The sequence below is a fragment of the Pristiophorus japonicus genome, chromosome 22, assembly GCF_044704955.1.
Source record: "Pristiophorus japonicus isolate sPriJap1 chromosome 22, sPriJap1.hap1, whole genome shotgun sequence".
Taxonomy (NCBI): Eukaryota; Metazoa; Chordata; class Chondrichthyes; family Pristiophoridae; genus Pristiophorus; species Pristiophorus japonicus.
The window spans coordinates 29,712,875-29,734,902 of record NC_091998.1 but is presented as its reverse complement, the minus strand read 5'-3'; the positions used below and the strand labels follow the sequence as shown (position 1 = coordinate 29,734,902).

General features: G+C 48.9%; 1 protein-coding gene across 1 annotated transcript in view; it reads left to right on the top strand.

The window, feature by feature from the left end:
• The window catches only part of LOC139234934 (S-adenosylmethionine synthase-like), a 55,279-nt gene that overhangs the window by 11,166 nt on the left and 22,085 nt on the right, over nt 1–22,028 (top strand). Inside the window, exons 2-4 of the mRNA XM_070865849.1 lie at nt 3,632–3,709; nt 9,964–10,086; nt 13,649–13,761. Of these exons, the coding sequence (XP_070721950.1) occupies nt 3,632–3,709; nt 9,964–10,086; nt 13,649–13,761 (314 nt within the window). The remainder of the gene's footprint in view (nt 1–3,631; nt 3,710–9,963; nt 10,087–13,648; nt 13,762–22,028) is intronic.

Below are 22,028 nucleotides of genomic sequence, written 5' to 3'. Positions count from 1 at the left end.
TCATCGCGTTGCTGTGTGTGGGGGCTTGCTGGGTGCAAATTGGCTGCCGCGTTTCCCACATTACAACAGTGACTACACTCCAAAAGTACTTCATTGGCTGTAAAGCGCTTTGAGACATCCGGTGGTTGTGAAAGGCGCTATATAAATGCAAGTCTTTCTTTCTTTTTTTTTCTTTCCCGGAAGTGAACACGCGTCTTTCTCCCCGGGAGACCGGTGGCAAGCACTTGCCTCTATCTCACCAATGGCAGCACATTGAGCAGCCTAGAGATGGCTATCCATCTGTGCTCGGACTGCTAGCAATTGGCACAGGGTAGTGTGGCGGCACGTAATGTAACCGAGAGGTGCAGTGTGCTGCACACACCACCTGTTGTACTGCACCCTACACCTCTCATGCAGCCAGCCAGCCTGCTGTATCAGCTCATTGTCAGTCAGACACTGAAACATTCACTCCCTCCACCACCAGCGCACCGTGGCTGCCGTGTGCACCATCTGTAAGATGCACTGCAGCAACTCGCCAAGGCTTCTTCGGCAGCACCTCCCAGACCCGCGACCTCTACCACCTAGACGGACAGGAGCAGCAGGCGCATGGGAACACCACCACCTCCAAGTTCCCCTCCAAGTCACACACCACCCTGACTTGGAAACACATCGGCCGTTCCTTCATCGTCGCTGGGTCAGAATCCTGGAACTCCCTCCCGAACAGCACTGTGGGAGCACCTTCACCACACGGACTGCAGCGGTTCAAGAAGGCGGCTCACCACCACCTTCTCAAGGGCAATTAGGGATGGGCAATAAATGCCAGCCTTGCCAGCGACGCCCACATCCTAAGAATTAATTTTAAAAACCACTTGGCGAAAAATGCCAGTTTAATTAATTAACCACCATTAACACTTTGACAACTGTGACCGTTTGCATTTTCATTGTGTGATTGATTGCACAGATTATGAAAGAAAATGGGATTTGCTTAAATTTCTAATGATGAGAATGATTAACTGGAACCAGAGTAGTTATGTCATTGCAACAGCAGTTCCTTATTCCCCTTCCACAGTAGAAGCGTCAATAAAACCAGCTGTACACATGACGACAGAGTAATAGGAGGAGAGTTAAACGTTCCCAGCCATTGCTGTGTTAGCTAATCCCATTCAGGCTAAAGTTGTGGCTCAAATATCATTCTCAATCGGGCCAAGGGGTGGGAAAAATCGGCTAGAGCTACCTCCCTCCTGATCACTGCCCAGTGAGTCCCAGCACACGTGGGTCGAATTAGACGTGAGCAGGAACAGCTGTGGTGCCCCCTGTGGTCAAATAGCTCATCGACGCTCACTGCCTGGGTCCGAACATGAAGGGTGGCCAGGGGGGAGGTACTTGAGAACTTGTGAAGCAGTTCAGTGTGTAAGTCAGTCTCCAGCTAGGGAGAGGAGAAAGCTGAGAACAATATGTCAATCAGCTCCGGGCTGGCTGTTTGAAGAGCAACTCTCCGTTTCTGCCTTGTGGTGTTTTCGGGTCTTAAATTGGCCGTGAAACGTCCTCATTTATTCTGTGATTTACTCCCCCTCTTTCCTCAAAGGCCGTATTTGTAATGTATTTGCTTCATGGGTTCTTTGCTTAAGAATGCATAGCAATACGTTGCTATTAAGAACTAGTTGGTTTCTGACGTCATGTGTACAGCTGGTTTTATTGGCACTTCTACTGCGGAAGGGGAATAAGGAACTGCTGTTGCAATGACATAACTACTCTGGTTCCAGTTAATCATTCTCATCATTAGAAATTTAAGCAAATCCCATTTTCTTTCATAATCTATGCAATCAGTCACACTACACATTACCAGTTCATCCACCAGGCTCACAACTACCTGCTCCATCGTGGATCCCCCCGAACCCAACTGGCTGGGGTTTTATTGAGCCTTGTGAACATCACATGACTGGCTAAGCCATTCACAATGCAACAGCTCTACAACTATTTTGTTGAACCAATAATCAAGTTCCCCCCTTATTAAAGGGGCACTAAAACCAACAGATTAACAAATTAAACTTTAAACATTAAATGGATCAAATTAAAATTTGGTTGCCGGGGGTGATGATGCACTCCAGTCCCTCCAGCGCCCACCTCTTGCGGAACGTCGCGAGTGTACTGGTGGACACCGCATGCTCCATCTCCAGGGACACCCTGGCTCGGATGTAACCGCGGAAGAGAGGCAGGCAGTCGGGCTGAACGACCCCCTCGACCGCCCGCTGCCTGGGCCGGTTGATGGCCCCCTTGGCCGTGCCCAGGAGCAGTCCTACGAGGAGGCCCTCCGACCTGCCCGCTCCCCTCCAAACCTGTGAGCATACTCACCAGGTGCATACATTATAGTATCCACCCTGCTCTGCTCAGACCTAGAAGACCAGCCACTTGTATTCTGCTGGCTTGGCAAATCAAGGGTCTGATCATTCAGTGAGCGAGGGGCCTAACAACGAATGTGTGACATCTGTCCCGGGTAACTCCCCGCCCTTCAGGTGGGGCAAGTCCTCCCTTCCCCTGGCAACGTGCGTCAACGAGGATGTCCCGAAAGGGCTGATGAAATCACAGTCCCAGAAATGGGCCTTGAGTCAACTCGTGCTGCTCCATTCTGTCTGTGGGCTCTAAATGACCCCTTTAATCTACTGAGGGAAACTTCTGTATAAATACTGCCCAAATCATTCGGGACTTCATAATGTTAACGTCCCCACCTCCAACAAGCCCCTTCAGAGGTACATACTTGTTTACAAATCCCTCCATGGCCTCGCCCCTCCCTATCTCTGTAATCTCTTTCAGCCTCACAACCCCCCGAGATATCTGCGCTCCTCTAATTCTGCCCTCTTGAGCATTCCTGATTATAATCGTTCAACCATCAGTGGCCGTGTCTTCAGCTGCCTGGGCCCCAAGCTCTGGAACTCCCTCCCTAAACCTCTCCGTCTCTCTACCTCTCTTTCCTCCTTTAAGACCTCTTTGACCAAGCTTTGTCATTTCTTCTTATGTGGCTCGGTATCAAATTTATCTGTTTCGTCTTATAACCCTGCTATGAAGCACCTTGGGACATTTTACTATGTTAAAAGGCGCTATATAAATAAATGTTGTTGTTCTTGTTGTACATGGGACCACAGGCACCCAAATACACGGGACCACAGGCACCCAAATACACGGACCTCATGTATCCAAATACACGGACCTCATGTACCCAAATACACGGACCTTGTGTACCCAAATACACGGGACCTCGGGAACCCAAATACACGGACCTCGTATACCCAAATACACAGACCTTGTGTACCCAAATACATGGACCTCGTGTTCCCAAATACACGGGACCACGAGTACCCAAATACACGGGACCACAGGCATTCAGCTACAAAGGGGATCAGGTGCTCTGCTGGACTAGGGTATGCAGGTCGAATGTTGCCCCCCCAGACTCCGCCAAGTCTTCTTCTAATATTGTTTCTAAATCCATCACTTTGTCCGAGATTTCTGTCTGCTCTCCTAACCTCCCTCTTCCTGGCTCAGAGTTTGATTCCTTGTCCTACACCCATCCGTGGAGCCCCTTGGGACATCCTACTGTTAAAGGTACTGATACAGATTCAGGCTGCTGTAGCTGTTAATGCCACCTTCTCTTCTTCAGATAAAATCTGTGATCAGATCAGTGACGCCGTGTTGGACGCCCACCTGAAGCAGGATCCTGACGCCAAGGTAGCATGTGGTGAGTGAGTTACATCGTCAGCAGTCCAGAACAGTGTGGTGTTTTCAGAAAGGATTTTGGATAAATTTCATATTAGAGCAATGCTATTAAACTACATTCAGCACAACTGAGGTTAAATATTCTATTGTTTAAAGAAGAGAAGGCTGAGGGGTGACCTGATAGAGGTCTTTCAAATCATGAAGGGGTTCGATAGGGTAGTCATAGAGAAGATGTTCCCCATTGTGGGGGAGACCAAAGCTCTGGGTCATGAATATAAGAAAGTCACAAATAAATCCAATAAAGAATTCAGGAGAAACTTCTTTACCCAAGAGTGGTGACAATGTGGAATTTGCTCCCACATGAAGTGGTTGAGGCAAATAGCAGAGATACATTTAAGGGGAAGCTCGATAAGTACATGAGGGAAAAAGGAACAGGCTATGCTGATAGGGTGAGATATAGGGGTCGAAATTCAGTTCCTTACGCCACCTGTTACCGCCGGAGAGAACATAACATAAGAACATAAGAATTAGGAACAGGAGTAGGCCATCTAACCCCTCGAGCCTGCTCCGCCATTCAACAAGATCATGGCTGATCTGGCTGTGGACTCAGCTCCACTTACCCGCCCGCTCCCCGTAACCCTTAATTCCCTTATTGGTTAAAAATCTATCTATCTGTGATTTAAATACATTCAATGAGATAGCCTCAACTGCTTCCTTGGGCAGAGAATTCCACAGATTCACAACCCTCTGGGAGAAGAAATTCCTTCTCAACTCGGTTTTAAATTGGCTCCCCCATATTTTGAGGCTGTGCCCCCTAGTTCTAGTCTCCCCGACCAGAGGAAACAACCTCTCTGCCTCTACCTTGTCTATCCCTTTCATTATTTTAAATGTTTCTATAAGATCACCCCTCATCCTTCTGAACTCCAACGAGTAAAGACCCAGTCTACTCAATCTATCATTATAAGGTAACCCCCTCATCTCCGGAATCAGCCCAGTGAATCGTCTCTGTACCCCCTCCAAAGCTAGTATATCCTTCCTTAAGTAAGGTGACCAAAACTGCACACAGTGCGGCCTCACCAATACCCTGTACAGTTGCAGCAGGACCTCCTTGCTTTTGTACTCCATCCCTCTCGCAATGAAGGCCAACATTCCATTCGCCTTCCTGATTACCTGCTGCACCTGCAAACTAACTTTTTGGGATTCATGCACAAGGACCCCCAGGTCCCTCTGCACCGCAGCATGTTGTAATTTCTCCCCATTCAAATAATATTCCCTTTTACAGTTTTTTTTCCCAAGGTGGATGACCTCACATTTTCCAACATGGTATTCCATCTGCCAAACCTTAGCCCATTCGCTTAACCTATCCAAATCTCTTTGCAGCCTCTCTGTGTCCTCTATACAACCTGCTTTCCCATTAATCTTTGTGTCATCTGCAAATTTTGTTACCCTACACTCTGTCCCCTCTTCCAGGACATCTATGTATATTGTAAACAGTTGTGGTCCCAGCACCGATCCCTGTGGCACACCACTAACCACCGATTGCCAACCCGAAAAGGACCCATTTATCCTGACTCTCTGCTTTCTGTTAGTTAGCCAATTCTCTATCCATGCTAATACATTTCCTCTGACTCCGCGTACCTTTATCTTCTGCAGTAACCTTTTGTGTGACACCTTATCGAATGCCTTTTGGAAATCTAAATACACCACATCCATCGGTACACCTCTATCCACCATGCTCGTTATATCCTCAAAGAATTCCAGTAAATTAGTTAAACATGATTCTCCCTTCATGAATCCATGTTGCATCTGCTTGATTGCACTATTCCTATCTAGATGTCCCGCTATTTCTTCCTTAATGAGGGGCGGCTATTTGCTTACCGTCGGCGGCGACAGGGTTCCTGGCCTCACGGTTCATTTAGTTGGGCAGTGGGGGCGGCGACAGGACGTACCGCTGCGCGCTCGGCGGCCACCCACGTGGTGACATCATCGAGCGTGCAACGCCCCCTTGCCGCCGCCGATGCGAGATTCGGTGAGTGCGGTGGCCTTACCGGCCGGCGTCTGTACAGCCTGGGAAAGGTATTATTGGGAGCGGTGGGTGAGGGTAAGGGAAAGTGTGGCAAACTATTTTTTTCTTCATTTTTTTAACTCGCTGGGAAATTCGGTCGGCTTCCTGAGACGCCGCTCCGTTGGTGCCCGAGGGTGAGTGTGCAACGCCACTTTTAGTGCTGCTCTCATCTTCGGGCGGCAAAACTGGATTTTGCAGTTTGAGGCAGCACCTACTGCTTGCCGTTAAAATCAGCGCTCAGCCTCAAACCCGGCGAGACCATTTCGACCCCATGTTGTTGTAGGAGAGAGCTCATGTGGAACATGGACACATATCGAACTGTTGGACTGAATGGCCTGATTCTGTTGTCTAAATTCTACGTAAATTCACAGCACACAGCTTTTGGGAATGCAGATTTGGATTCAGCACGTGAGGACTTAGACCCAGATAAACCAGCTGCACCAATATTCCTTCCGGGTGCACCACATCAGACACTGGGTGCTCAATAAACGTATTCTCGTATACATTGACACATTACATGGCCAAATGATTACTTTGTCACTCAGTGGATCAGGGGCTTGACTGACCAGTCATGTGGGCGGGGTAAATTTCTGATCACAGCTGATTTGAGTGGCGGTTTGATCGGCCAATCCCTGGGCGCACAAAGTTGGGGGTGGGGGAGAGTCAGAGGTCAAGCCTTTGATTTCCAGTCTAGCTCAGAACATGGCTTTAAAACTCAGTACACAGATACAGCTCTGTATCTGTATGACTTAATTAAAGCACTACATATAAATGATGCACCTAATGAGATTGCCCTCACAATGGAATGCTGTAACCAGAAACTTGAGCTCAGGAAGCTTCGGGCCAGCTTGAAGCCCTGTTTAAACAGAGTGCAGTGGAGCTGCCCCAGGTCAGGAGGCAGGTTTCTGAGGCTGGGAGTGTAACTGATCAGGAGATCATTGCAAAGGATTTAAGGCCGGGACACAATATACCATGACAGAGGCCTTGAGCTGGGAGAGAGGGCTGACCTCTCTGAAAGCAACAAACCTTCTGGGGCTGCCGCTTTCGCACATACACCACCCTTGTGTGAAATACTTTAATCTGTTTAACTTTCCTAACCTAAACTTGAGGCAGTTCCCCTGGTCCCTAGAGTTTGAGAGAAAGGTTGAGTAGGTTGGGCCTCTATTCATTGGAATTCAGAAGAACGAGAGGTGATCTTATCGAAACGTGTAAGATTATGAGCGGGTTTGACAAGGGGGATGCAGAGAGGATGTTTTCACTGATAGGGGAGACTAGAACTAGGGAGCATAATCTTAGAATAAGGGGCCGCCCATTTAAAACTGAGATGAAGAGGAATTTCTTCTCTCAGAGGGTTGTAAATCTGTGGAATTCGCTGCCTCAGAGAGCTGTGGAAGCTGGGACATTGAATAAATTTAAGACAGAAATAGGCAGTTTCTTAAACGATAAGGGGATAAGGGGTTATGGGGAGCGGGCAGGGAAGTGGAGCTGAGTCCATGATCATATCAGCCATGATTGTTTAAATGGCGGAGCAGGCTCGAGGGGCCGTGTGGCCTACTCCTGCTCCTATTTCTTATGCTCTTATCTGTAACCCTTGGGACCTTGTAAACTGTGATAAAGTCGTCACGGGGCCTGTCCTGGATCTGAGAGTATGGTGGAAGTAGGGTCTGTGATTGGTGATTGGAACTGCTTGGCTTTTATAGAATGTGGGTGATTATAAAAACATAAGAAATAGGAGCAGGAGTTGGCCATTTGGCCCCTCGAGCCTGCTCCGCCATTCAATAAGATCATGGCTGATCTGATCATGGACTCAGCTCCACTTCCCTGCCCACTTCCCATAACCCTTTACTCCTTATCGCTTAAAAATCTGTCTATCTCCACCTTCAATATATTCAATGACCCAGCCTCCACAGCTCTCTGGAGCAGAGAATTCCAAAGATTCACGACCCTCTGAGAGAAGAAATTTCTCATCAATTCCGTTTTAAATGGGCGACCCCTTATTCTGAAACGAAGGAATTATGGAGTATGGTCGATTACCGTTTGCGCACTATGATTGGTGAGATTAGCAACGCAGCAAATAACAAATTAGGAAGTGGCAAAACAAAGACTCTGCAGAATTTAACCAATCAGAAGGAATAGCGTGACAGATGTAGACAACAAACAATAAATAATTATAGTCCTGAGCCCAGGTACACACCGACATTTGGTTAAGGGCAACAATTCCAAGCAGTGACTTGCTGAAGGGCTGGATGGTTATCAGCAGGTGGACATTGTCTGATGTTGGACAATGCCATGGCAGTGGGCTTACCCAGACTCCAAAGCTCCAGTGCAAGTCCCCTATTCGATCTATAGGTCTGTGGATTTAATGGATGGTTTTCATTGGTACTATGAATGTTGGAAAGCCACAACCACCCTGCCATCCCCCGCCACTCCCCACCCCCGATGTTATGTATTTTCTTCTCTCTCTGTTTCCCATGGCAACTAGTAATTATTCCGCCATTCACACCCTATCGAGATTCATCTTTTTCTAACTTCTGCCATTCCCGTCTCAAGTCGGCCCATCATCCCTTTTGTCTGTCTAATCTCTCCAGTCTTCCATCCTGTCACAGACCTTCCATTTGGTTCTTTCCTCCCCTCCCCCTTTCAGTGCTCCTTAAGAATCTGTTAACTTCGAACTTTCGCCAGTTCTGAGGAAGGGTCATCGACCTGAAACGATAACTCGGTTTCTCTCCACAGATGCCGCCTGACCCGCTGAGATTTCCAGCATTTTCTGTTTTTATTGTCTATAGCATCCTTTCCTTTTCTCCACTCCTCTTTTACTGTGCACAGTATTGGCCTCAGTACCTAAAGAAGGACACACTTGCCTTAGGTGAGGTGTAACGAAGGTTCACTAGATTGATTCCTGGGATGCAAGGGAAGTCCTATGAGAAGAGATTGAGTAGAATGGGCCTATATTCTCTGAAGAAGAAGAATGAGAGGTGATCTCATTGAAACATATAAGATTCTTACAGGGTTTGACAGGGTAGATGCTGAGAGGTTGTTTCCCCTAGGTGGAGTATCTAGAACTAGGGGGCATAGTCTCAGGATAAGAGGTCGGCCATTTAGGACAGATTTGAGGAGCAATTTCTTCCTTTAGAGGGTTGTGAGTCTTTGGAATTCTCTACCCCAAAGGGCTGTGGATGCTCAGTCGTTGAATATATCAAGGCTGAAATCGATAGATTTTTGGACACTAAGGGAATCGAGGCTTATGAGGATCAGGCGGGAAAATGGAGTTGAGGTCGAAGATCAACCATGATCTTATTGAATGGCAGAGCAGGCTTGAGGGGCCAAAGGGTCTACTCCTGCTCCTAGTTCTTATGTATGAAGGCAAGTGGTGTTCCGAGCAGTTTTAAACTTTTAAAATTCACCTTATTAGTTCATTTTGCTAAATTACATATGTAATATTAATGATGCTACTGTTAGTTGAAATGTGGCTGTCCACCAACTCAACAAGAGGTTTGAAGCGTATTGTACATAAGAACATAATAAATAGGAGCAGGAGTAGGCCATTTGGCCCCTCAAGTCTGCTCCGTCATTCAATAAGATCATGGTTGATCTGGTCTTGGCCTCAATTTCAAAGGTTCACGACCCTCTGAGAAAAGAAATTCCTCCTCATTACCGTTTTAAATGAGCGACCCATTATTCCGAAACAATGACCCCTAGCTCTAGATTCCCCCACGAGGGGAAATATCCTCTCTGCATCTACCCTGTCCAGCCCCCTCAGAATCTTACATGTTTCGATAAGATCACCTCTCATTCTTCTAAACTCCAATGAGTATAGGCCCAACCTGCTCAACCTTACTTCATAAGACAACCCCCTCATCTCAGGAATCAACCTCGTGAACCTTCTCCGAACTGTCTCCAATGCATGTACATCCCTCCTTAAATAAGGAGACCAAAACTGTACGCAGTACTCTAGGTGTGGCCTCACCAACGCCCTTTACAGTTGTAGCAGGACTTCCCTACTTTTGTACTCCATAGGAGTGCAGAAGCTTCAGCCCATGTCTAACCATGACCTGGCTGTGCTTGATGCTGACACTGGGCACTCGAAATAGAAAGTGTTTCAATCCCCAACGCTGACAGCTCTCCTGATGACCAACAACAAAGCAAAATGTCTCCAAGTCTAAGAGATCAGCCTCCGAGCTCATCGCCATTTCCCTCCTGTTTCTTCACAGAGACCGTCTGCAAGACTGGGATGGTGCTCTTATGTGGGGAGATCACCTCTCGTGGAGTTGTTGATTACCAGAAGGTGGTGAGGGACACGATACGGTACATTGGATATGATGATTCTGCTAAAGGTCAGTGAAAGGTCACTCGGCATCAACTTTATTTCAACTAAGAGACCACGGGGCTGGAAATTCGGTCGTGCCACTGTTGCGGTGTTATACCCGGGCGGGGCGGTAAATTTTGCGCCGGGAAATGGTTTGCGTATCCAGCCGCAAAATTCAGCAGCTGGGCCCCGAGTGCAGAGTGCTAAGGGAGGTATTACCTCTCAGGGCAATAGGCCGGCTGAGCAACTGAAAATCCCGAACTAAAGAGCCGGCCTTTGAGCGCCCTAAGAGAGGCTTCCGTGAAAAAAAAAATCTGGAAAAATAACACCAAAAACATTCCCAATACTTTCCTGATGCCACATCCACATGAATTGCAAAAATAAAACACAATCACACTTACCTCGGGTCGACATTCCCCCTCTCACTGCGGCTGCCATAGCTCGGACCGCCAGCTTTCACAGGCGGTCCCACTAGGGGGCGCTGCGGGGCGCTACTGATCGAGCGAGTTTCAAATTTCAAGCCGGTGTCGCAACCAGGGGTGTTGCACACGGGCTCGCCTCTCCCGGGCGGTACTGCTCCGCGCCCCGCAAACCCGCCACCGAATATCCCGGCAGGGCGCTAGAAGCTGGCCATCCGCCCAGAAATGCTTTCCGTCACCATTACCGCCTCTCCGGGGTGAAAACAGAGGCGGTAATGGTGACAGACTGAAAATCCAGCCCCATTGCACAAGAAATGTACCATCATTTAACAGTCTCATGTTTCAACGTGAAGTATTTCTCAGTTTAATTCTATATCAATTCCACACAATTACTCAACACAATGAAAACTGATCTCAAGGTATCTTCAGTTTGCTGGGCTTCTCTGCTGATGGCACAGACTCAAGCTGGGGGTTGTCCCCTGATAGATCCCCCTTGTACCTCATCCAAGTCATCATTCCTCACCTGTGAGCCTCAACAGTGATATTCAATCTTGTAAGGTATCATAGCTGTAATGTATCTGCTTCACGGGTTCGTTGCTTAAGAATTCACAGCAACACATTGCTATTAAGAACGAGTTGGTTTATTAGCAATAGGTTTAACAATCACACTACACATTACCAGTTCATCCACCAGGCTCACAACTGCATACCTCATTGTGGAACCCAACTGGCTGGGGTTTTAATTGAGTCTTGTGAACATCACGTGATTGGCTAAGCCACTCACAATGCAACAGCTCTACAAACCTGTGAGTACACTCACCGGGTGCATACATTACAATAGCCAACTCCAGTCCTGTCCTTGTGCCGATTCTGTACAGGTGCACTTCCCACCCAGGTCAGTGAACTCGTTTAAGTAGCATTCGCTTGTTTCCAAACGTTCTAAGATATGTACAACCAAAATAATTCACACTGCGGACACGTGTAGCGTCTCAACTGCTGCTGTCCCAGTTGAGGTCTGGTAACTCGAGCACAAAGCCTCTAGACAGTGTAGTGCCAGCACCATTCACCCAAAATCTGAAACTGTTAAACTCACTCATCAATGGCAGCCAGGTCTGATCACAGCATTGCCCGCACTCACCAACAGCAGCAAGAGCCTGCCCCCAGCACCAATGCACTGCCCTCGCTCACTGACACAGGTGTGTGGATGGTTTATGGCTCCTAAAGTCTCCCTAGATTAGCAGCCAGTGCCAGCCAGTGCCAGTCAGTACCAGCCAGTGCCAGCCAGAATGCTCGAAACCAAACTGTGCCACTCTAATATTCAAATGCAGAATGTGTTCATTATTCTGTTAACATCTTGGAATTTCACAAGAACTCATTTAAGTCACATTCACTCATTCCAAACGTTGTAAGATTTGTACAAACAAAATAATTCACAATCAGACATCGTCAATTTAATCATTGTTGACGTTTCTATTGCTGTGTTCTAGAACACTGGTCCCAATTCTGGCACTGGGCACTGGACACAGTTCTGGTCACTGGTCACAGTTCTCGACTCAGTTCTGGTCACTGGACACAGTTCTGGTCACAGTTCTGGACAGTGGTCACAGTTCTGGTCACTGGTCACAGTTCTGGACACAGTTCTGGACACTGGTCACAGTTCTGGTCACAGCTCTGGTCACTGGACACAGTTGTGGTCACAGTTGTGGTCACAGTTCTGGACACTGGTCACAGTTCTGGTCACTGGTCACAGTTCTGGTCACAGTTCTGGACACTGGTCACAGTTCTGGACACAGTTCTAGACATTGGTCATAGTTCTGGACACTGGTCACAGCTCTGGGCACTGGACACAGTTCTGGTCACAGTTCTGGACACTGGTCACAGTTCTGGTCACAGCTCTGGGCACTGGACACAGTTCTGGTCACAGTTCTGGACACTGGTCACAGTTCTGGTCACAGCTCTGGGCACTGGACACAGTTCTGGTCACAGTTCTGGACACTGGTCACAGTTCTGGTCACAGCTCTGGTCACTGGACACAGTTCTGGTCACAGCTCTGGTCACTGAACACAGTTCTGGTCACAGTTCTGGTCACAGTTCTGGACACTGGTCACAGTTCTAGTCACAGTTCTGGTCACAGTTCTGGACACTGGTCACAGTTCTGGTCACTGGTCACAGTTCTGGACATTGGACATAGTTCTGGACACTGGTCACAGCTCTGGTCACTGGACACAGTTCTGGTCACAGTTCTGACACAGTTCTGGACACTGGTCACAGTTCTGGTCACTGGCACTGGTCAGTGGATACAGTTCTGGACATGGGACAACGTTCTGGACACAGTTCTGGTCACAGTTCTGGTCACAGTTCTGGACACTGGTCACAGTTCTGGTCACAGCTCTGGTCACTGGACACAGTCTGGTCACAGCTCTGGTCACTGGACACAGTTCTGGTCACAGTTCTGGACACTGGTCACAGTTCTGGACATTGGTCATAGTTCTGGACACTGGTCACAGCTCTGGTCACTGGACACAGTTCTGGTCACAGTTCTGACACAGTTCTGGACACTGGTCACAGTTCTGGTCACTGGCACTGGTCAGTGGATACAGTTCTGGACATGGGACAACGTTCTGGTCACAGTTCTGGACACAGGACACAGTTCTGCTCACAGTTCTGGTCACTGACACTGGTCAGTGGACTCAGTTCAGGACACAGTTCTGGACACTGGACACAGTTCTGCTCACATTTCTGGTCACTGGAACTGGTCAGCGTACACAGTTCTGGTCACTGGACACAGTTCTGGACACAGTTCTGGACATTGGACACAGTTCTGGACACAGTTCTGGTCACTGGCACTGGTCAGCCGACACAGTTCTGGACACTGGATACAGTTCTGGACACTGAACACAGTTCTGGACAGAGTTCTGGTCACTGACACTGGTCAGTGGACTCAGTTCAGGACACAGTTCTGGACACTGGACACAGTTCTGGACAAAGTTTTGGTCACTGAAACTGGTCAGCAGACATAGTTCTGGACACTGGACCGGTGAGTTGGAAAGCAAAGGGAAAAGGAAAGTCCTGCATTTGAATTTATAAATTCTGCACTGTGTGTCGCGTCCTCGTGTATGTGTGCATGTTGCTGATAGAGCTGGGCTCTGACTGTGTTTTGGCCGTGTACAGGCTTTGACTACAAGACCTGCAACGTGCTGATTGCTTTGGAGCAGCAGTCGCCAGACATCGCGCAGGGCGTTCATCTAGACAGAGACGAAGAAGACATTGGTGCAGGAGACCAGGTGCGTGAATGGCCTTCGCCACTTAGGGACCACTGCATTACTGAGATCCCTGGCTGTCACAGTCCAGCGGGCACCCAGCGACACTGAGCACAGAGTACTGTGTCGCTGGCCTTTGCAAAATACTGGGCATCACAAAGACAGTGGGAACGTGGTGTTGTTTATTATTCGAACACAATGAGCTAGTACACTATCCATCTCACATCCTCCCCTTCAAAGAACAGAGCTTGTGACCTGCTCAAGCACTGGCCACTATGAACAAATTCCTGGCATCTCCATTGTTTAGGGATCAAAGTACAAAACTCCTCCTCTCTCACCACCTTGCATGCCAAGCGAAATCAAGTTGTGTTTTTTTAGCTCTGTCACGAAGGAAGAAACAAATAACCTTCCGGAAATACTAGAGGACCGAGGGTCTAGTGAGAAGGAGGAACTGAAGGAAATCCTTATTAGGCGGGAAATTGTATTAGGGAAATTGATGGGATTGAAGGCTGATAAATCCCCAGGGCCTGATAGTCTGCATCCCAGAGTACTTAAGGAAGTGGCCCTAGAAATAGTGGATGCATTGGTGATCACTTTCCAACAGTCCATCGACTCTGGATCAGTTCCTATGGACTGGAGGGTAGCTAATGTAACACCACTTTTTAAAAAAGGAGAGAGAGAGAAAACGGGTAATTATAGACCAGTTAGCCTGACATCAGTAGTGGGGAAAATGTTGGAATCAATCATTAAGGATGAAATAGCAGCGCATTTGGAAAGAATCGGTCTAAGTCAGCATGAATTTATGAAAGGGATATCATGCTTGACAAATCTTCTGGAATTTTTTGAGGATGTAACCAGTAGAGTGGACAAGGGAGAACCTGTGGATGTGGTGTATTTGGACTTTCAAAAGGCTTTTGACAAAGTCCCACACAAGAGATTGGTGTGCAACATTAAAGCACATGGCATTGGGGGTAATGTACTGACGTGGATAGAGAACTGGTTGGCAGACAGGAAGCAGAGAGTCGGGATAAATGGGTCTTTTTCAGAATGGCAGGCAGTGACTAGTGGGATGCCACAGGGCTCAGTGCTGGGACCCCAGCTATTTACAATATACATTAATGATTTAGATGAAGGAATTGAGTGTAATATCTCCAAGTTTGCAGATGACACTAAGCTGGGTGGTGGTGTGAGCTGTGAGGAGGATACTCAGAGGCTGCAGGGTGACTTGGACAGGTTAGTTGAGTGGGCAAATTCATGGCAGATGCAGTATAATGTGGATAAATGTGAGGCTATCCACTTTGGTGGCAAAAACACGAAGGCAAAATATTATCTGAATGGCGGCAGATTAGGAAAAGTGGAGGTGCAACGAGGCCTGGGTGTCATGGTACATCAGTCATTGAAAGTTGGCATGCAGGTACAGCAGGCGGTGAAGAAGGCAAATAATATGTTGGCCTTCATAGCTAGGGGATTTGAGTATAGGAGCAGGAAGGTCTTACTATAGTTGTACAGGCCTTGCTGAGGCCTCACCTGGAATATTGTGTTCAGTTTTGGTCTCTTAATCTGAGGAAAGACATTCTTGCTATTGAGGGAGTGCAGCGAAGGTTCACCAGACTGATTCCCGGGATGGCAGGACTGACATATGAGGAGAGACTGGATCGACTGGGTCTGTAGTCACTGGAGTTTAGAAGGATGAGAGGGGATCTCGTAGAAACATATAAAATTCTGACAGGACTGGACAGGTTAGATGCAGGAAGAATGTTCCCGATGTTGGGGACGTCCAGAACCAGAGGACACAGTCTAAGGATAAGGAGTAAGCATTTAGGGTTGAGATGAGGAGAAACTTCTTCACTCAGAGAGTTGTTAACCTGTGGAATTCCCTGCTGCAGAGAGTTGTTGATTCCAGTTAATTGGACATATTCAAGAGGGAGTTAGATATGACCCTTACGGCTAAAGGGATCAAGGGGTATGGAGAGAAAGCAGGAAAGGGGTACTGAGGGAATGATCAGCCATGATCTTATTGAATGGTGGTGCAGGCTCAAAGGGCCGAATGGCCTACTCCTGCACCTATTTTCTATGTTTCTATGTTTCTAGGTTTCTAGCCTTGTGTCCCTGCAGTTGTGGCAAGTGAGTGCTGGGATCTGATCCCAGGCATGAGTCTCTGTCTCAGCTAACAGCCCAGCTCTGTGTCCTGTGTTGGGAGAGTCCGGCCTGCTCTAGTGTAAAATCAACGGACCACCGGGAGGGTTGAAATTCATGGGGTTGAAGAGAGGCTGACCTGGCTGTAGGCACTGACTGACTCCGGCCTTGGACAGCGGGTGCTTTGTGAGTGGTTCAGGTTGTCTTCGGCCTTTGCAGGAGGCAGCCTTGAGACAAAAGAACATAGGAGCAGGAGTATGCCATTTGGCCCCTTGAGCCTGCTCTGCCATTCAATAAGATCATGGCTGGGACATCCTGCAGCAGTAGGAGATGAACATGTGACTATATCACATTTATCCACTTCACATCCACGTGCAGTGGCCACAATCATTGTTTAAAATCCTTCAAACTCCAAACCAGGTTGACTATGAAACCAATATATTGCTGGAATCCTATCACTGTCGACAGTGTTGGGTCGTACAGCACAGTGTCAGTGATGCAATTCTCAGCATGAAATAGAAAAGCACGCGTAACTTAACCTAGGCGTTAACCTTATTTACGTGTCAGCCTCAGCTCATAGCACTCTCACCTCTGAGTCAGAACATCATGGGGTCAAACCCCACTCCAGATACTTGAGCACATAAACCAGGTTGACAGTCCAGTGCAGTACTGAGGGAATGCTATCCTGTCAGAGGTGCCGTCTATTAAAGAATATCTTTAATACTCTTATGAATGACTCCACGAGGTCTAGTATTGTACTTGAGCTGTTGTGACCTTAGTATGGTAACTCCAGAGTGAGGTACAAGCATGGTGGGCAGCCTTTTATACTGGGCCCTGCACACCTATGCAGGTGACCCTCAGGTCTCCCACCGCAGTGCCCTCTGGTGGCACACCATATGTGACTATACAGTTAGTATACATGGTCTACATACATGACACCATCTTTCTGATGAGTTGTTAAACCGAGGCACCGTCTGCTCCCTCAGGTGGATGTAAAAAGAATCCCATGATGCTATTTGAAGAAGAACAGGGGAGTTCTCCCCGGTGTCCTGGCCAATATCTATCCCTCAATCAACATCACTAAAAACAGATTATCAGGTCATTATCACAATGTTGGTTTTGGGAGCTTGCTGTGTGCAAATTGGCTGCTGCATTTCCTTCCTTACAACAGTGAATACACATCAACAGGACTTCATTGGCCGTAAAGCACTTTGGGATGACCGGTGGTCGTGTAAGGCGCCATATAAATACAAGTCTTTCTTTCTAACTCCAGAGTTTCTGCACACCACTCAAAATGGTGGTCGTCCCATCTGTTTGCTCACTAATGACAGTGCAAGGCACACGCAGCACCTGACTGCCTATCTTCTACTGTACCGTGTAGTGTAACACAGTCCAAATAATATCCACAGCACACAGTCTGAGTCCTAGTTAGACACAGTGCACAAAGGGGCCCATTGCTATCAATCAGCCTGAAGATATTAGACTGGTTATAAATAGTGGAACTGAGCCGGGCTCCACTGATATCAATGGAAACGAGACTCTGACAGCTGAAAATGTGCGAATATCCGAGCCATTCTGTATTCTGTGAACTCTGCTGTCCTCAAGCATCAAGTGTCTCCTGGGCTATTAGCAGCCACGGAACAGGACTGACTTTTACATCAGTCGAAGCCGTGATTCCAAGAAGCACTGAACAGCTCATGGTGCCGGGTCTCGTGCTATAGTGCTGGGCTGAGGAGGCCTCCTGACCAAATCGTTTTCATCGATGCCCAGAATTACTTTGACATATTTTTTTGCCAGGCAGGGGATTTTGGATTTATGTTCAAGACTAAAAATCCAAAGCCAAAAGAAAAGTATAAAAACACATATCAAACTTGCAGACACGAATACAATCCATGGGAGATCTCGGGCACAGGTCCACACACAATCCATGGGAGAACTCGGGCACAGGTCCACACACAATCCATGGGAGATCTCGGGCACAGGTCCACACACAATCCATGGGAGAACTCGGGCACAGGTCCACACACAATCCATGGGAGATCTCGGGCACAGGTCCACACACAATTCATGGGAGATCTCGGACACAGGTCCTCACACAATCCATGGGAGATGTAGGACACAGGTCCACACACAATCCATGGGAGATCTCGGACACAGATCCAGACATGATCCAGGGGAGATCTCGGACACAAATCCACACACAATCCAGGGGAGATCTCGGACACAGATCCACACACAAACCATGGGAGATCTAGGGCACAGGTCCACACACAATCCATGGGAGATCTCGGACACAGGTCCACACACAATCCAGGGGAGATCTCGGACACAGGTCCACACACAATCCAGGGGAGATCTCGGACACAGGTCCACATACAATCCATGGGAGATCTAGGGCACAGGTCAACACACAATCCATGGGAGATCTAGGGCACAGGTCCACACACAATACATGGGAGATCTCGGACACAGTTCCACACACAATCCAGGGGCGATCTCGGACACAGGTCCACACACAAACCAGGAGAGATCTCAGACACAGGTCCACACACAATCCAGGGGAGATCGGGGGCACAGGTCAACACACAATCCATGGGAGATCAGGGCACAGATCCACACACAATCCATGGGAGATCTAGAGCACAGATCCACACACAATCCATGGGAGATCTCGGACACAGGTCCAAACACAATCCATGGGAGATCTCGGACACAGGTCCACACACAATCCATGGGAGATCTCGGACACAGGTCCACACACAATCCAGGGGAGATCTCGGACACAGGTCCACACACAATCCAGGGGAGATCTCGGACACAGGTCCACACACAATCCATGGGAGATCTCGGGCACAGGTCCACACACAATCCATGGGAGATCTCGGACACAGGTCCACACACAATCCATGGGAGATCTAGGGCACTGGTCCACACACAATCCATGGGAGATCAGGACACAGGTCCACACACGATCCATGGGAGATCTCGGACACTGGTCCACACACAATCCATGGGAGATCTCGGACACAGATCCACACACAATCCATGGGAGATCTCGGACAGAGATCCACACACAATCCATGGGAGATCTCGGACACAGGTCCACACACAATCCATGGGAGATCTAGGGCACTGGTCCACACACAATCCATGGGAGATCAGGGCACAGGTCCACACACGATCCATGGGAGATCTCGGACACAGATCCACACACAATCCATGGGAGATCTCGGGCACTGGTCCACACACAATCCAGGGGAGATCTCGGGCACTGGTCCACACACAATCCATTGGAGATCTCGGACACAAGTCCACACACAATCCATGGGAGATCTCGGACACAGATCCACACAAAATCCATGGGAGATCTCGGACACAGATCCACACATAATCCATGGGAGATCTCGGGCACTGGTCCACACACAATCCATGGGAGATCTCGGGCACAGCTCCACTCACAATAAATGGGAGATCTCGGACACAAATCCACACACAATCCAGGGGAGATCTCGGACACAGATCCACACACAAACCATGGGAGATCTAGGGCACAGGTCCACACACAATCCATGGGAGATCTCGGACACAGCTCCACACACAATCCATGGGAGACCTCGGACACAGGTCCACACACAATCCATGGGAGATCTCGGACACAGGTCCACACACAATCCAGGGGAGATCTCGGACACAGGTCCACACACAAACCAGGGGAGATCTCAGACACAGGTCCACACACAATCCAGGGGAGATCAGGAGCACAGGTCAACACACAATCCATGGGAAATCAGGGCACAGATCCACACACAATCCATGGGAGATCTCGGACACAGGTTCACACACAATCCATGGGAGATCTCGGACACAGGTCCACACACAATCCAGGGGAGATCTCGGACACAGGTCCACATACAATCCAGGGGAGATCTCGGACACAGGTCCACACACAATCCATGGGAGATCTCGGGCACAGATCCACACACAATCCAGGGGAGATCTCGTGCACTGGTTCACACACAATCCATGGAAGATCAGGGCACAGATCCACACACAATCCATGGGAGATCTAGAGCACAGGTCCACACACAATCCTTGGGAGATCTCGGGCACAGGTCCACACACAATCCATGGGAGAACTCGGGCACAGGTCCACACACAATCCATGGGAGATCTCGGGCACAGGTCCACACACAATTCATGGGAGATCTCGGACACAGGTCCACACACAATCCATGGGAGATGTAGGACACAGGTCCACACACAATCCATGAGAGATCTCGGAGACAGATCCAGACACGATCCAGGGGAGATCTCGGACACAAATCCACACACAATCCAGGGGAAATCTCGGACACAGATCCACACAAAAACCATGGGAGATCTAGGGCACAGGTCCACACACAATCCATGGGAGATCTCGGACACAGCTCCACACACAATCCATGGGAGATCTTAGACACAGGACCACACACAATCCATGGGAGATCTCGGACACAGGTCCACACACAATCCAGGGGAGATCTCGGACACAGGTCCACACACAAACCAGGGGAGATCTCAGACACAGGTCCACACACAGTCCAGGGGAGATCTGGGGCACAGGTCAACACACAATCCATGGGAGATCAGGGCACAGATCCACACACAATCCATGGGAGATCTAGGGCACAGGTCAACACACAATCCATGGGAAATAAGGGCACAGATCCACACACAATCCATGGGAGATCAAGGGCACAGGTCCACACACAATCCATGGGAGATCTCGGACACAGGTCCACACACAATCCATGGGAGATCAAGGGCACAGGTCCACACACAATCCATGGGAGATCTCGGACACAGGTCCACACACAATCCATGGGAGATCTAGGGCACAGGTCCACACACAATCCATGGGAGATCTCGGACACAGGTCCACACACAATCCAGGGGAGATCAGGGCACTGGTCCACACACAATTCATGGGAGATCTAGGGCACAGGTCCACACACAATCCATGGGAGATCTAGGGCACTGGTCCACACACAATCCATGGGAGATCAGGGCACAGGTCCACACACGATCCATGGGAGATCTCGGACACTGGTCCACACACAATCCATGGGAGATCTCGGACACAGATCCACACACAATCCATGGGAGATCTCGGACACAGGTCCACACACAATCCATGGGAGATCTAGGGCACTGGTCCACACACAATCCATGGGAGATCAGGGCACAGGTCCACACACGATCCATGGGAGATCTCGGACACAGATCCACACACAATCCATGGGAGATCTCGGGCACTGGTCCACACACAATCCAGGGGAGATCTCGGGCATTGGTCCACACACAATCCAGGGGAGATCTCGGGCACTGGTCCACACACAATCCATTGGAGATCTCGGACACAAGTCCACACACAATCCATGGGAGATCTCGGACACAGATCCACACACAATCCATGGGAGATCTCGGACACAGATCCACACACAATCCATGGGAGATCTCGGACACAGATCCACACATAATCCATGGGAGATCTCGGGCACTGGTCCACACACAATCCATGGGAGATCTCGGGCACAGCTCCACTCACAATAAATGGGAGATCTAGGGCACAGCTCCACACACAATCCATGGGAGATCTCGGGCACAGATCCACACACAATCTATGGGAGATCTCGGGCACTGGTCCACACACAATCTATGGGAGATCTCGGACACAGGTCCACACACAATCCATTGGAGATCTCGGACACAAGTCCACACACAATCCATGGGAGATCTCGGACACAGATCCACACACAATCCATGGGAGATCTCGGACACAGATCCACACACAATCCATGGGAGATCTCGGACACAGATCCACACATAATCCATGGGAGATCTCGGGCACTGGTCCACACACAATCCATGGGAGATCTCGGGCACAGCTCCACTCACAATAAATGGGAGATCTAGGGCACAGCTCCACACACAATCCATGGGAGATCTCGGGCACAGATCCACACACAATCTATGGGAGATCTCGGGCACTGGTCCACACACAATCTATGGGAGATCTCGGACACAGGTCCACACACAATCCATGGGAGATCTCGGACACTGGTCCACACACAATCCATGGGAGATCTAGGGCACAGGTCCACACACAATCTATG